Source organism: Cucurbita pepo, chromosome LG11 (assembly GCF_002806865.2).
Source record: "Cucurbita pepo subsp. pepo cultivar mu-cu-16 chromosome LG11, ASM280686v2, whole genome shotgun sequence".
In the NCBI taxonomy this organism is placed as follows: Eukaryota; Viridiplantae; Streptophyta; class Magnoliopsida; order Cucurbitales; family Cucurbitaceae; genus Cucurbita; species Cucurbita pepo.
The window spans coordinates 2,786,942-2,804,512 of NC_036648.1; the positions used below are offsets into that span (position 1 = coordinate 2,786,942).

The 17,571-nt window shown below is 36.1% G+C and overlaps 2 protein-coding genes and 1 pseudogene across 2 annotated transcripts; 2 read left to right on the forward strand and 1 right to left on the reverse strand.

Annotated features, from left to right (window-relative positions):
• The first annotated feature begins 1,139 nt into the window (after positions 1–1,139).
• LOC111805119 lies at positions 1,140–3,219 on the forward strand (annotated as a pseudogene).
• Positions 3,220–4,314: 1,095 nt separating this feature from the next.
• On the forward strand, positions 4,315–5,570 carry LOC111805813 (AT-hook motif nuclear-localized protein 17-like). The gene has a single exon (XM_023691047.1). It carries the CDS (start codon positions 4,619–4,621, stop codon positions 5,432–5,434), a length of 816 nt encoding a protein of 271 aa, XP_023546815.1. The 5' UTR covers positions 4,315–4,618; the 3' UTR covers positions 5,435–5,570.
• A 4,563-nt stretch (positions 5,571–10,133) lies between these two features.
• LOC111805336 (ubiquitin carboxyl-terminal hydrolase 16-like) lies at positions 10,134–17,571 on the reverse strand. Its single transcript, XM_023690368.1, has 11 exons — positions 16,867–17,571; positions 14,051–15,506; positions 13,887–13,975; positions 13,511–13,596; positions 13,238–13,400; positions 13,009–13,129; positions 12,377–12,534; positions 12,207–12,291; positions 11,897–12,109; positions 11,017–11,078; positions 10,134–10,934 (listed from the first exon to the last, which is right to left on the reverse strand). Exons 1-11 carry the CDS (start codon positions 17,145–17,147, stop codon positions 10,298–10,300), a joined length of 3,351 nt encoding a protein of 1,116 aa, XP_023546136.1. The 5' UTR covers positions 17,148–17,571; the 3' UTR covers positions 10,134–10,297.

Sequence of the window (17,571 nt, forward strand, 5' to 3'; positions counted from 1 at the left end):
ACGACTATAATATTATTTGTTATGAATACTAGAACTATCCACATATTTAGAGATGCCCACGACCATATGAAAGCTTATCGAGAACGAAGAGCCAGAGTCACTGAATGGGCAAGTCATCAATCCTTAAAACAGACTATGGAGAATTCCCATTTAAATAGAGTTTGTGAGAGCAGAATAGAGAGAGATTTATCGTTATTAGTTAAATAGGATTAGGGACAGGAATTACATTCTCCGTCCTTAAACCACTCCCAATTCCCACGTACGTCAAAACCAACTTATTATATATGATGTTTATTTACTTAATTAATATATATATATATATATAGAAATTAAGTTAAATATTCTCCTTAAAAATATTTATTTATTATGGTATTATTTTATATTCTTTTAATATGGGATAAAAAAAGAACGAAAAGGGAGGAGGCTTCTAGACTACTGGTCCACTGGGTGGATAATATATTGTTACATTAAAAAAGTATTATTTAAAAAGTGGATATTATATATTGTAAAATAATTAAGAAAGTAATGGGAATGATAAATTAAAATTTATTGGAAGTAGAGAAAGTAAAAAATAAAAAAGCAGTAGATAAGTCCACGTGTCAATGAGGAGTGAAACGCTGAAAAATGGGAGAGCTTCGTCCACGCAGTGAGATAGTTAAAGACAGACGTCTCTTCCTCCTCCCTCCTTATCCTCATTACTCCAAATCTCATCCCCAATCATTATTCTTTTATTCTCTTTCTTTTCTTTTAAACATTGTAATATATATATATATATTACAATTTATTGGAATATAAAATTAAATAATAGAAATAAACGTTTATTTTTCTGGATAAATTAAGATTACTATATATTAAATTGCTTTAAAATATATATATATATATATATATATTTTAAAGTAATAATTTAATCTATTTATTTGACAAGTGTATCTATTTTGTATTTATTTAAACAATATTATTAAAATTCAGTAAAAAATTTATGGATTAATTAATTAATTTATTAGAGTTCAAAATTTTTTATAAACTATAAAAATTAAATTAATAATTAATTTTGATGAAAATTTGTTCGTAAAAACAAAATGGTTATAAATTATAAAGTGTACTTATTAAAATTTAAAAATTACAATTTTCATAAAAAATTTAAATACTAAAAGTATTTTTCATCCTTTTCTCATCATTTTCCATTGGGAGAAATTCTGTTTCTGTGAGTTCTTCCACTTTCTGTTTCTTTGTTGTGCTGTAATCTTAGCGTTAGATTGGTTTTTCTTTCGATGGAATTCGGGATTTGAACGAAGAAATCGATGAAACTAATCCGGAAGTGCTTCTTAGCGCATTCAGGAGCGGGTATTTCCTTCATGTGATTAATTTACTGTATGAATGTTTAATGGAAGAAAATCCGATCAATTTTCTCTTCTGGATTCTTATTTTTACTTTCTGATAAGGTTGGAGGTCTCGAGGAGCTCATCTGGCATGGAAGTGAAGGATGCAGATAAGGTGTTTGATGAAATGACAAAGAAGATTTCTGAGTTTTAAGAACCACAAGTTTTTGTAAGTTGGGGATCGGTTTTTAATCCAAGGATTTCTTATGAAACAGGCAACATTTGGAGCATTTTCAAGCTCTTGTAGATCTGCAAGCCCCTAAGGTAATGAAGATGATGAACAGTCCTGTTTTGACATCACTTAAGTTCGTTGCTATTTAATTACATTGGATATTTCAACATAACCTCACATGTATAGAACAGTTCATGGCGATTTCTTGTGTGGATTCTGGAGTATGTTCTGTTGGATGATGAAAGTCCCACGTCGGCTAATTTAGGGATTGATCATGAGTTTATAATCACGGAATACTCTCTCCATTGGTATGAGGGCTTTAGCCATGAGAGCTTATGTTCAAAGTGGACAATATCATACCATTCTGGAGAGTCGTGTTCATCTAACATGTCCATCCAATATCCTCGGATTTCAACCCGGAGAAGCTTTCGCAGTTCGTAACGTAGCAAACATCGTTCCACCATGGGAGGTATGAAGCATTGTGCTAACATCTTGCATTATCCAAGTCTGAGTGGACTAATTTCAGTATTTGCATTTTATTTCTAATACAGAATGGTCCAACTGAAACCAATGCAGGCCTTGAATTTGCAATGAACACATTAAAAGTAGGCTATTTTCCATTCTTCTTGCTGTCAAATTTGATCTTTATCATCTCTAGACTGAATATTCTTCTCATTAGAGAGTGCATTTATTTGATGAATTCTTAAGAGAACTAGTTTTATGCTCAAGGTTGAGAACATTTTAGTCCTTGGCCACAGTAGCTGTGCTGGAATTCAGGGCCTTATGATCATGGAAGATGATGCTATCAACTCGAGGTTCCACTTTCTTCAACTCCCTTGTATCTCATATGTAACAATCCAAGCCCACCGCTAGCAGATACTATCTTTTTTGGATTTTTCCTTTCGGGTTTCCCCTCAAGGTTTTTAAAACGCGTCGACTAGGGAGAAGTTTCCACACCCTTATAAAGAATGCTTTGTTCTCCTCCCTAACCGATGTGAGATCTCACAATCTACCCCCTTCAGGACCCAGCATCCTCGTTGACACTCGTTCCCTTCTCCAATTGATGTGGAACCCCCCAAATCCACCCCATTTTGGGGCTCAGTTTCTTCGCTAGCACATCGTCCAATGTCCACCTCCTTCAGGGCTCAGCATCCTTGCTGGCACACCAACCGGTGTCTGGCTCTGATATCATTTGTAATAGCCCAAACGCACCGATAGCAGAGATTGTTCTCTTCGACTTTCCTTTTCGAGCTTCTCCTTGAGGTTTTTAAAATGTGTATGCTGAGAAGAGGTTTCTACAATCTTATAAAGAATGATTCGTTCTCCTTCTCGACCGATCTGAGATCTCACATTATATATCTTTTTTCTGGTATTTGTTCGTTTTTCAAGCTGTAATTTGTAGCATATTCTTATATGGTAGCTTTGTTCATAAGTGGGTGGTGAACGGAAAGGCTGCTAGGTTAAGAACAAAAGCTGCTGCTGCACATCTTAGTTTTGACCAGCAATGTAAGCATTGCGAGAAGGTACTGATATACTTTCGCTGCAAACATGAACCACACGATCTTTGTTTCAATTTCATTCATCTTCCCCAGTTCATTTTTTAGATTAGAATCTGTTTCTTTCTCTATTAATTCATGTGTAAAGTTGTGAGATCCCACGTTAAGTTGGAGAGGGGACTAAAACATTCATTGTAAGGGTGTGGAAATCTCTTCCTAGTAGACGTGTTTTAAAAATTGTAAAGCTGACAGCGATACGTAATGGGTCAAAGCGGACAATATTTGCCAGCGGTAACTTGAGTTGTTACAAATGGTTCAGAGCCAGTCACTAAGTGGTGTGCCTGTGAGAACGTTGAACTCCAAGGAGGTGGATTGTGAGATCCAACATCAGTTGGAGAGGGAAACGAAACATTTCTTATAAGAGTGTGGAAATCTCTTCCTAGCATACGCGTTTTAAAAATCGTGAAGCTGACGATGGTACGTAACGAACCAAAGCGATTAAAAGATGACAATATCTGATAGCGGTCGGTTTGGGTTGTTACAGTTGATACCAGAGCTTTAGAGCTTTAGTTTATAGATTCAGTAAACTAACCTACAAGATAGGCTTGACATGTTACCCGGTCTCATCATCGATGCCGGTAAGATAAGAAAAAGATTTGAGTAAATTAGTAGACTAGACTTATCAAATTATATTATTATTATTATTATTATTTAGGCGTTACTTCAAAATGCGCACTAAAAAATGATTAAATTTTATTATTGTGAATATATATATATATTTAAACTTTTTAATTTAATTTTAAAATTTTGAAAACAAGAGATTTTAGATTTAATTAGAAAAAAAAAAGATAAATTGAAATAATTGAAATAAAAATGTATAAAAAAAATAGGCGTAATTGAAAAGGCTCCGTCATGGGTCAAATTCAGTAGTCCCTCCCTTTGTTGTTTTTGGCTATGGGGGATGTCTCTCTCTCTCTCTCTCTCTCTTTCTCTCTCTAGAAATGGAAAGGCGGTGCTTTCTTTATTTCGCTTCAATCTCAATTTTCGACCTCTTTTTACTTTATATTTTGGGACGGTTACCGTGTGACTGACAGTTTTTTAATTATCAGATAAACACGAAAAATAGCAAAAGAGATAAAAATTTATAAATTATATTCTCTAAAGTTTAAATATTCGTTTTATATAACTTTATAAATTCCAATATGAAAAGTATTATAAAACTTAGAGCTAAACTTTAAATTAAAATTTATAAATTTAAGAAATTTAATTAGGTTATATACCACAAAATTTAGAGGCTGTTGAGTCGAAGATTTTGTGATGGCGGTGGGCCCCACCTCCACCTTCCAAAACAGCGGCGCCACCGCCGCCGCCGCCGCCATCCCCCTCTCTCTCGATATAATTTAAAGTCCAATTCTTCCCTTCCACTGCCTCTTTTGCCATTCCACCCTCTCCTCTCTCTTTTTTCGATTTAATTAAAATATTTCTTTTTTTATTTTTATTTTATTTTTTGGGGATTTTGAAGAAAAGAAATTGAAGGCTATTTCGCTCACCCCAAGAACCAGACTTCCGACATGTTATCCAAATTCCATCTCAGTCGTCACTTTACCCACCCTCCGCCCCATCAACTGGAGGATGAACCTACCGCCGCCATGCCTTTGCCGTTCAAACCTCTCCCGGAACCAATCTCTGCCGCCGATGATTCCACCATCGAGGTGGTCCGGCGGCCTAGGGGTCGCCCACCGGGCTCCAAAAACAAACCGAAACCGCCTCTCGTCATAACCCGGGAACCCGAACCGACTATGCGGCCGTACGTTCTAGAAGTGGCTGGTGGAAACGACGTCGTTGAAGCTATTTTACGATTTTGCCGTCAGAAAAATACGGCCCTTTGTGTTCTTAACGGCTCCGGCACCGTTGCTAATGTCTCTCTCCGTCAACCCTCCGCTACCCCTAGCGCCACCGTCACATTTCACGGCTGTTTTGAGATCCTCTCCATTTCCGCCACCGTGTTTCCCGAAACGATGTCGTTTCCTGTCCCCAACGGTTTCACCATCTCCCTCGCTGGACATCAGGGTCAAATCGTCGGCGGCATGGTTGCCGGCGCCTTAATCTCTGCCGGTACAGTTTTCGTCATCGCCTCGTCGTTCAACAATCCGATGTACCTCCGGCTTCCCGAACTGGATGAGCTCAAGAATTCGGAATCCGGCGGCGGCGAAGTTCACTCCCCACATGTCTCCGTCGCCGGAGATAGTAGCGGGCACCGACCCGGGCAGAGTCGAGGGCGCGGGCAGCTTGTGGAATCCCGCGGAATGGCTATAATGAGTTGCCACGCGCCGTCCGACGTAGTATGGGCGCCGACGGCGAGGCAACCGCCACCGCCGCCGTACTAATCCATAACTTTCTTCTTTTTCCCATTAATTTCCCATTACTCTTCTGTTAAATTTGTAGGGTTTGTAGTTTGTTGTAGAATTTTTAGAACTGAACAAGAAATCAACTCATTATTATTATTATTTTTTTGCATGATTATTTTGTGGTTTATTCATTTAATTGCTTCAAAAATTCATTTTAAATTAATGTTTTTTCAACCCAACATGACATATATGTTTATCCAAGACGTGTTGTCCAATATGACATGACATGGTTGTCGAGTACAACGATCATCCTTGTCCAAGGTGTGTTATTCATGGCCGCATGTATGTTGCATGTCAAACCTCTTGCATTGACTTTTTTTTTTTTATCGTTTTCATGATATATAGTTCCTCGTTTATATTTCGTAAGTGTATGATATTTCGACAATGCGACGAGTCGTCAATTCTTCCTACCCAGACTCATATGCTATCCAAAGTCATTGCATTGTCTTTCTGGCTTATAGCCTATAACATTGCTCTCAATCCTACTTTCAAACTTTTTTTTAAAAGTCTCTGTGCCCTTGTTTTCTAAAATATTTTTTCTCTTAAATTGGGTCAGAGGCTTGAACACACGCCGTCAGGATGTAAACAACGCAATTTCATGTTGGCTGACTCACTCAACGCTGAGTTTGTGATGAACGATCGTTTTTTAAATTTTTTAAAATTTATTTTGCTTCAAATAATAAAAAATTGATAGACCAATATAGGGTTTGTGATGAAATTCATGATTAAAAAGGTAAATTTTGGATGAATCAAGTATTTTGCAATATTAATTAAAGGGATTTTGTGAGTATTAAAAAGAGACAAGAATGAGCAAAATTGGGTCACGTGAAAAATAAAACTAATAAATAATGTACCAAATTTAATTCAATAATTATGAAGTAATAACCAAATATTCAATTTTAAAATAATAAATAAGTACCTTTTTTTTTTCTACTTAATTGCACTCCAATTTTCACTATTTAATATTTTATTAATAAATATAAGTCCTTTTCACTTTTTTCTTACTATTAATTTTCCCTGTCGACCACTTAGCTTTGTCTTTAATTTGTTTTTTGTTTTTATATGTTTTTTATTTTTATTTTTAACTTTAAACCCTTTTTTTAGTCTTTTTAAGTTTAAAATTTAAGTGATATTTTACTCCAAACTAAAATTTATTTTTTAATAAAAATATTATATTGTCTTAAAATTTATACCATCGGTATTTTGACACGAAAACAATCACGAATAGATATAACAGTTAAATGGGTTTCTTCAGACTGTTAGATCAGGGCAGGTATGCATATTTGGAGATAGTCGAGATTGTACCGAGAAGGGAAAAGCCTGAATTATCGTTCGAGTTGATGAAGTATAATTTTTCAGAACGGAAAGTCGGAGAAATATGAAATAAAAATAATATTTTGAAAAAAAGATTGAATTTTTGGAAATGGGTGAAAGTCAAATATGAAATAAAGTGTAGGGTTTGGTGGGAGATTGAGTGAATTGAATTTGGGGTGAGAAAACAGCACACACTTCAAGTGGTATGATTTTGACATTTAAGCCAATTGGATAATATCAATTATTATTATTATTATTATTATTATTATTATTATTATTATTATTATTTTCATTTCTTTTTCTTGAAGCTTCTAAAATAAATAAATAAAATAAATAAATAAATATTGGGATTACAAAGTGTTGTCGTTTTGGGACACATATCTTTATCTCCATCCCTATCCTTTCAAGCAACTACTTTTACTTCAAGTTCTTATCTCCTTTTCTATAGAATAATCTTTGTCCAATATAGTAAATGACAAAATGAACCCTACTTGATAATTCAAGAACAATCTAGATGGAGGATCTAAGCTCGGAAGAAACGTGAAACCGTATGTAAATTGATCGTGTAACCTAGATCGATTATCGAGTATTGATAGTCATACTATAAGATAGATAATAGGAGGCTCGATGGAAATTATAACGTTGAATTTATAGGTTAATATTAGGGTTTATCGTAATCTTCTTAGGATCAATGAGCTGGTTTTTTATCGGTAAATCATGCCACTCTATATGCCCATTTAGTCGTTCGATGAAATGTTACCAGCATATGAATTCATTATTTATATAGTTTATGTGAGATTCTACATTGGTTGGAGATAGGAACTAAGCATTTGTTATAAGAGTGTGGAAATTTGTCCTCAGTGGACATGTTTTAAAACGGTAAGACTAACAGTGATAAGTAACGAGCTAAAATGGACAATCTTTGCTAACGGTGGGCTTGGGCTGTTACATATGGTATCAAAGCCAAAAATCGGGCAATGTGCCAGTTAGGACGTTGGTCTCTCAAAGGGAGTGGAGTGTGAGATCCCACATTGGATGGAGAGGAGAACGAAATGTTTATTATAAGGGTGTGGAAACTTTTTCTAGTAGACGTGTTTTAAGTTCAACTGTTTAACGAAATATTCATTATGAGGGTGTGGAAACATCTTGAGGCTGACAACGATACGTAATGGGCCAATATGGACAATATCTATCAACAGTGGGCTTAAACGGTTACAATTTTCGAAATGAGAAATCGAACTATCAACTTTTAAGATGGTAATTGATATGTTGTCCACCGAATTATTTTCAAATTAAAAAGTGAATAAGTCAATAAACTATTCGACATAAAATTGATTTTATTATATTATTAAATCCAAAATTAAAATTATATGAATTTATTTTAAAAAAAGGAAAAAAGAAAATGGTTAATATTAACTTGGTTAAATTAAAACATTAAATGATTTAGGTGAAAAAGGTAAATGATGAGTGAGTTGGTTGTGGTTGACTTTTGATGCTCCTTTGTCGGACAAATTAAACCCTATTCAACTTGGTCGGCACCCCCAACTTATAACAATTTGCATTTTAGTCCTCCAATTTTCATGTCCTTTGCTAAAAAGCCCCCAACTTTTGCTTTCTATTTCCATTTTTGACTTAATTAATAATGTTCCTTTTAATCCAAGTTTGCATTAATTTTCTTTTTTTTTTAATTATATCCACAACTTTTTATATTAATTACTTATTAACCACAATTATTATAATATAATGAATATACTTTCAGCCTTTCTTTAATTTTAGCTTTAATTTTATTCTAATATTTTTAAATATTTTTTAAATTGTAATATGAATAACCTCTGACTCCATAACCTGATCACTATAAAAGATTGGGTTAGATTTATTCGGTTTAAGATCGAGTTAATTTATAAAAGATTGAAAATTTGGGTCGGTTCTATGGGTTGACATTTTTTTGTCCGGTCAAATTGTCCAACACAAAAAAATGATTCAACCCAATCCAATTCTATTCGACCTTTAAGATTATTATGAAAAAAGAATATTTTACCTTTATGACATATGTTAGTGAACGTTATGAGTTGTACATGCTTGATATCCGAGTATTATGATATTTTAGTGATTAATTTAACATGTATGGTGGATAAATATGATTTTTTTTAAAATAGTTTAAAAAAGAACCCAACAATCCAATTCAACTTAACTAACCCGTCACCAACCTAACCAACCCGAAATTTCACGTCGATTCAAAATATTTTCCTAACCTAACTTGTATGTATATATATAGGTGTTGATGATGAAAGTCGCACATCGACTAATTTAGGGAATGATCATGAATTTTATAAACAAAGAATAATTTCTCCATTGGTATGAGCTTGTTGGGGAAGCCCAAAGCAAAGCCACCAGAACTTATGCTCAAAGTGGACAATATCATATCATTGTAGAGGGTCGTGTTTATGCTCAAAGTGGACAATATCATATCATTGTAGAGGGTCGTGTTTATCTAACGTGTGTGTATATATATATTATTAAAGAAAATCGTATTAAAACGGAAAGGAATGCAAAGAAAGAGGATAATTTAAAGTGGAATTTATTTGTAACAATGTGAAAAGAAAAAATAAAAAGTCAAAAACTTTGACCGAGCCACCTGCGATCCGTCAACATCTGCAGCGCGGCGGGCGGTGCGGCGGCAGAGGCGGCCTCACTTTTTATATTTTTAAAATATGTTTGACGTGGGATTTGTTTGTCGGTCATGGATTAGAAAGCCACCGATTAGATTAGTTAATGCAAGCTGAAGAAGCCGTTGCTTTGCTCTGTTCTTTTCCAAATGCGCGTCTGAAAAATGGCGGGCGGCGCCATGGACTCAAATGGTAATTAGTGTCTTATTTACATAATTATGCTCGGAATAATTTTTATATTGTTGTCTTTAACGGTCTTAAACTAGAGGCAAATGGTAACTAGTGTCTTATTTACATAATTATGTTCGGAATAATTTTTATATTGTTGTCTTTAACGGTCTTAAACTAGAGGCGTCCACGGAATAACTAGAGGCATCCACGGAATGGGGATCATAACTTTCTCATCTACGTCCCTGTTTCCCTATTTCAATTCTCATATCTGCATTCTCCACGCTTTTTTTTTAAACTATATTATTTATACCTAATCCCGTTCAACTAACGAGAAAAAATGTTCCTACTTCCTCGCTCGTTCCCTGCTTAAACAAAAAATTTCTCATAGACCCACAAGTTAATTGTACATCTCGAACTCGAATTTTGATATAATTTTTACCCTTCTTAACCAGAAATAATAATATACGAAAGATCTATGATCCAATTGTAGAAGAGGAATTTATTCTAAAAGTTAAAAGATCTTATTATTAACCGTAATGAATAATAATAATAATAATAATAGCAGATGTGAGTAACAAAATATTAACAGCTGACCCTTTCAAAAAGAATCAGCTCTCTAAGCATTTCCTAAGTACTATTTACTCACCTCTGAGCTCAGTATACATTTTCATTATCAAATATTTACCTTTTTTTACCTTTCTCTTCTCCAACTACCATTACTCACTACATTTCTACCTTGTCTGCTACGGTCAGAATGCAACCAAACACCATCTTTACCCTCCATCAAATGCACAGTTTCTTCCCAACAGTTAGATTCTTTCCTACTCGAGAGATTGAGATGAGGTTTCTCTGTTGTTTTAGGACCAACGGGTGAGCATTGGCTCGAATGAGCTGGATGCAAAAGTGGGGAGGACGAAGACGAGGATGGTAACGATGCATCTATATCAGAAGCATTATGAAAACCGTTCCAACTGCATCCAGAATCGCTGTAAATAAACTCTGGTAAGTCGTCAGTGTTCGTGGAGTCACTGCTGCTGTTAGTACTGCATGAAGTTTCATCAGAGTTACTGAGAAGAGAAGAATTGTCGCTCGATAAGTCCTCGTCCATGAGCTTCTGGAGCTGGTGGAATTTTCGATAAAACGAACTGATATTTGAAGGATCGTTTGATGTATTGATCTTGGTATGAAGGTTCCGGGAATCGGGGTATGTGGCGTTGGGACTTGATTTAGATGAGCTACTCCTCCCATTGATCCAAGATGGGATGCTTCCATCTTTGGAATCAGTCATAATTTTGCTTCTTATTAGCCTTGGGGCCCTAGGTGAGCATCTGCAAGGTTATCTGTCGTCAAATAATGAAGGATTCAGACAATAATTGCCCAAGAACAAATTGTTTTAGCCCCAAAGTGTACCTTGCATAAAAGAGCATGTATGCCCCTCTTGTTAGTACATTTTCAAGATCCATAGCTGTTACCTATCCAACAATAGAAAAACGAAAGTCACGTCTCTGAGAATAGCATCCAGCCATGTAAAATGTAGTTCGAACACGATAAAACTTCGCCTAAAAGCTGCTAGATGGATCAACTACTAATTACTAAAACAGAGCGTTGAACGAACTATGTTTGTCATTGAGAGAGAGACAGCATTTAATGTTCTTAGGAACGAGCAAAATAGCTCATGATTTTACTTTTGGTTTCATTCAAAAATCTTTAGATCAACTCTTACTTAATACCCATACAATCTTCCCTTATCTTAGCCAATGTGAGACTTTAGTCGGACCCCCAACAATCCTCCACTCGAACAAAGTACCATTGAATCTCTGCTCGAATAGTCAGTTACCCATCTAACTCTTATCTAAACTAACCCTTCTTCTCTTCTTATGAGGCCCGTAACTCACTTTATTTAGCAGCCAAAGATTCTATCTGCACCGCTAAGTTCGGGACATGGTTCTTATACCATTTGTTAAGGACAACAACCCTCTACATACCTCTAGAATGTTATGTATTATCCATTTTTGGCATAAACCATTGTGGTTTTGCTTTAGGTTTCACCCAAAAGGCTTCATATCAATGAAAATATTGTCTCCTGCCTACGTATTAATGAACTTTATTCGCACTCCCAACCTCTAAAAACGGTTAACGCTTCCATAGTAGCTGGAGTAGTAAAAATAATGCAGAGCGGAACATTAAAAACGCGTAAATAAAGAAGAAAGTTAAAAGATTGACAAAGAAAACGACCTAGGATAGCCTTCATATTGAACAAAATATAGAGTAATAGAATGTGATAACATACCGTGCTATCATCAATCTTGAACCACTTGTTTTGATTATTCCTGATATAGCACACATAGTGACCAGAAAATGCGGCATTCATGACATCCAAATGAACAATCACTCCGTAAAGCCTGTATACAGGGGACTTATCACTTCTGCTACTCATATAGGGTGCCAAATCTAGGATTTCCGAAAAAATAACCGGCTTATTCAGCTTCCCAAATTTGCCTGACTGAATTGGATAAACAAAATAAAGAACTTAGAGAAAGAAACGCTCAGCATTTTATCTAAATATGCAAATGATAAACATCAATTAGTTGAAGGGAAACCTGGAATCGTTTTAATGCTATGGTCAGGATGTTGGGAGCCTCCAATATTGATAGCCTTTTCTTCGCTTTCACGTAAGATTTGCATCTGAATGATTTCAGATCACAAATAAATATAATTAAGGAGACAATAGGATGGAGCATATATAAAGAAAAAGAATCAATGTATTAACCTGCTACATTGGTATCTATTGTCCCCGTCTAAAACCTCAGGGTTTGTATATTGTTGAAGGGCCTCTTCGATTGTTTCAATATCCCCACTTATCTCAACAGTAAGATCTAAAATCCTTTCGATTCGTTCGGATTTGTTCTCACACCTTGTGCATTTGATCTGCAAGTATCAAATTGAAAGCAATGGTATGAGCACAACAAGATCAACTTGTAATAGTAGGTGTGTGCATTTGATCTGCAAGTGAGTATCAAATTGAAAGCAATGGTATGAGCACAACAAGATCAACTTGTAATGGTAGGTGTGTGCATTTGATCTGCAAGTGAGTATCAAATTGAAAGCAATGGTATGAGCACAACAAGATCAACTTGTAATGGTACTATTAGGGGTATATTAGCAATGGTAGCAAGGATACTAATGGAAATTAACTAGAGAATCTTTGTTATAAACAGGAAAGGCTATTGATATTATACTTTCTTCATTGATATTGCAATATAGTAGTAATCTTTGCTGTTTTCTCATAATTTCTATAATTGGATACCTAACACGACTCTAAAGATTTATAGCGGTTCGCACGACAATTTCTTTGGGTAACTGATATTCTGAATATCCTTAGCTGATAAGACATCGGACTACCTTTGATAGAAGATAACCTCCAAATGTAAGGTCGATTAGAGTTGTTTCTTCTTCCACGGGGCCTGATCGACCTGCTTGAGCTTCCATAAAGCAAATAGATTGCATTGTGTCAATAGCACACCTGCCAAACTAACTCATTAATCTACTGGTGCATAGTTCTTTGAAAAGTAGCAATAAATGTGGAAGAAATAAAGATTGGAAACGAGCAAGATTTTTTTCGAAATAAAACCTCAAAAACTCGTGCGCATCCTCCTCTTTTCCGTTGACAAGTTGACTTCCAATTTTTTTCAGTCGAGAAATTATTCTGAGAGGAGATAGTGGAGATTTGCCTTCTTTTGCCTCAAGTACTAGACTTTCAAACTCACAGGTAAAACACCATCTCTCCTTGGCACCTAATATGCAAAAACAAAAGCAAAAACAATACGTTAAGCCATAGAAATTTAAAGCTATTGTTATAAAGTAGAACTTAATACAAAGAGATAAAATGTAGCATCCTGTATACATGCTTTAGAATGCAGCCCCTGAAGAAAATAGGCTGTCAAAGGAGGAGTGAATGTCAAACACTGGAGTACTACATTTGCATAACAGCTGCATAACGTAAGAATAAGAGTTACTTGTATTAAAAGCATTGAGATAAACTGCACCACTAAAGAATTAAAAAAAATGTAATGACAATACTAATTGTTTCATATAAAAAATCTATAAATTTCTGTAAAATTGCACATACATTTTGAATATTCAGCTTTAAGCAGCAGGGGCTAAATTAGACCGCTTAAATCTCTGTAATGAACGGAGAAGACGTAGAATACACCTCATACTTGCGACCTTACTATAATACTTTTCGATTTTTTTAAAAACAACATAGTAACTATAACAACCTGTTCCCGCAGTTGACAAGGCCAGATGGTTGGAGCTCCACTTTATTCCAATTATATAGGTTGATAAAAAGCTCATATGGAAAGTCTCCCTGTATAAAGACAACTATTAATCAAATTGCCAACCAAACCAAATTACATTCGGACGAAATAAACAAGTAAACGACCTTGTTATTGTGTTTTCCAGTATTCCCATTGCCATTAGCTACATAACCACGAACCGAATTAGATTTTCTAAGCTCATTGGGAGCAAAAGGTCTGAAGCCATAAACTGGCTTTGACAATAAGTTCACATCCAGAGAGGAAATGCCAGCACCAACTTGTATGGCACCAATTTTTCTAGAATGAATTGGAGGAACTGGGTCCCTTCCAATACTTGAAGGCAAATGAACACTTGAATCATCCACTAAATATCCATGGCCACAATGCTTTGAAATACTCGGTGCGTCACCTGGCTCGATGAAAACAGGGCCCGACCTTTCAGACTTCAAGGGTACTGACATACTAGTATTTGAATCACGAACATTACTTGATTCAGATTTAGAAGCAACAGGAAACGGATTGATACAAGTGGAAGAAGATAACATGGAGCTAACTACAGGTCGATCTGACAATTTCTTAGCAGTGTTATCTATATCTTGAGAGCCTTTGCAGCTTGATGGGGAATGTCTAACCTTTAAAGATTCTGCCTTGATATCTGTTAGCAAAGTATTTTCACTAGTTTTGCTAATCCCCAAAGTAGGAGGAAGATTACCATCGGCTACATTTTCATTTACTTGAGCTACTTGAGCTACTTGAGCTACTTGTGCTTTGGACTGAGAAGTACCTCCAGATAAGCTGAATGAAAAACGCAGTAACGAATGATTTCCTGAATCGTTTCTGCTGTTGGCACCATTAATACTAGATGGGACAGAGTCTTCATGAAAATCACATTTCGCCCCAGTAGAATTTCCATTAGTATATTGAAAATTGGAAGAAGCAGCTTCACAGCTCCCACCTATACCTCTAACTTTAGCAGCCCTTGAAGGGGTATCATAATCTGTTCCAATCCCAGTGACTACGGGCTGACTTTCAGTTTTCAGTTTAGCAAATTTATCTACAGAGTTTACAAAGTGAGCATAGTTGGGAGATAATGGCTTGTTTGGGCCAACAATTGATACTCTGGATGTAGAATTATCCTTGGCAAAGGAATTTTGAGCAGACGAATATCCATCAGATCGTGGGGAACTGGACACGCTCTCATTCTCACTCACAAACACATCATCAGATGATTCAGTGTTTAATGTAGAAGAATGGAATTCATATAAATTAGTATCTGGTAATTCTGAAGTTGAATTTTCCTCCTCATCTGCATGCAACTTCACACTAACATCCTTTTGACTTGGACTATGACTAGAGTAGCCAGAGTCTGGTGGTGTAAGTTTATCATTCAAGATCTTATCTGGTTCTACATGTTGACCATTGTCAGTATCAATTTTTTTGCCACGGCTTCCAGAGTGGGATTGGACTGCTAACTTGTCCTCGGAATCCTTTTCCTTCTCCGAAGACCAATCGGACGTTTTCGGTGGGTGGCATTCGTCTTTATGACCTTGACGCCAGTGAATAATTTGACAATGACCAGAACTGAAGGTCAAAACGGCAACAAAAAAAGGAATCATTGAAGGAAGTATCAGCATGAATGGAATAATCTTTATCAAACGTGTTAGTGCAATTATCTAGCAAAATACAAAACACAAAAGCTAACGTTCAGTAAGCATGCTTGAGACTATTGGATTGTGAGTACACACTTACAGCCTGCAATGTGAATGAGGAATAAGAATTATCCAGATTAGAGATACTGGATCCAAAAATGTGCATACATGCACTATCAGAAAGCTCTGGTTTTGATCATATGATCCTAAAAAGACCAAGCATGCTGTTTTATGCTTAATAATATGGAAGTAATGAGAAATGTCGATTTTCCAATCCATCCAAGAGAAGTAAGAAGAATCGTATTCGTCCTCCCTGTAATGAGAGTACGTGTCATTACCTCTTCTAACCAATTGACAATTCTTCATTACAGGAGATACTCCACAATCCCATCAACAAACATACATCCGGGGAAGGTTCAAGCATTGTCAAAAAAGTACAAAGGGATTTCTCAACTCTCAATAAATGTTCAAGTTAAGTATCGTCCGTGAACTTCACAATTCCCTGGGTTCAGTCAAGTATAAAGAGGGATTCGAGTTTGCTCGAACGCACCTCCTCTAACCCCTAAGCTAACACCTAAGCTAACACCTAGATGGGATTTCATATATCGAATACGTTCTTAGACCTTTTACCCTTATTCAGATTTTTCTGGCGGTTGACAACTTTTTGTTAGATGAACACGACTCTCCACAATGGTATGATATTGTCCACTTTGAGCATAAGCTCTCATGGTTTTGCTTTGGGTTTCCCCAAAAGGCCTCATACCAATGGAGATAGTATTCCTTGATTATAAACCCATGATCATTCCCTAAATTAGCCGACGTGGGACTTTCATCCAACACTTTCAACTGATACATTATTGCAAAAGAGCTGATAAATTAGTTGCTAACTTGAAGAACAATAAATATCAGCCTTTTTGGTGACTGTTATAGTCTGATTATGCCATAGCTATGCCATGGACTCCAATCTCCTTGTCCCAAAAGTGATAGAATTTGAAAGTGTTATGCAGTTAAGACTGTCTTTACTTGGAAGAAAGGAATGGAATAACAGATTTAGTAGTCAGAAAATGTAGACACAAGGATCAAAAACACAATTCCCCGGATTTCCCATAAAATCCCAAATCAAGAAANAAAAAAAAAAAAAAAAAAAAAAAAAAAGGAAAAGGAAAAGAACCTCCCAACAATAAAAGAAAAGTGGAAAACAATCACACGACATTAAACGCCATTTACAAAGCCGAAACATCAAATCATTAACTTCAAAAAAACATCCCACAAAGAATCTAAGATCGGAGTACCAGTATCGAACTGCTTTACAACGAGCGCAACGCGTAGTCGTGGGACTGAAACAAAGAGCACAGTGAAGATTCAGAGAAACCGGCGCAGGAATGTACCCAAACGAAGCCTCATGTTCAATCTTAGCAGCTTCCTCCGACGCCAAGACCAATAGCCAGTTGATCTCTTCCTTCCTCGCCATACCAAGCCGCCATTTGTGACGAATAACAAGAACAATAACGGGAAAAACCAAACACGCCGCAAGAACAAGGCTCTGAAACCCTAAATCCCAAGCGACAAGCATTTATCCTGAGGAATCAAAATGCACCCACCAGAATCACCAGAACCGCTAGAACCTAAGCTTCTAAGTATGTAACAACACATAGATTCCTCGATTAGCTTGCAGATTAGGGCAAGGATGCCAATGGTAACGCCGAGTGATTTGGTCATGCGAACAGAACAAAAATCCTTGAAACAAGAAATTGCCAAAAAAAGAAATGGCTGAAAAGAGGGGAAAATGAACAAGAGAAGAATGTCGCGTAGTTGGAGCAAAATCAAAGGTGGAGTGAGCTTATGAAACAGCTCGAGCTCGTGGATTGGACAGAAAAACAATGCTTATTGTTGCAGAGCTCAGATCAATGGAGCTTTTTTCTCTCTTTGTCTCTTTCTTGGGGAAAGAGAAAGGTCAGAAACCAGAGCGAGGGAGATGAAAACCAATGAATGAGAGA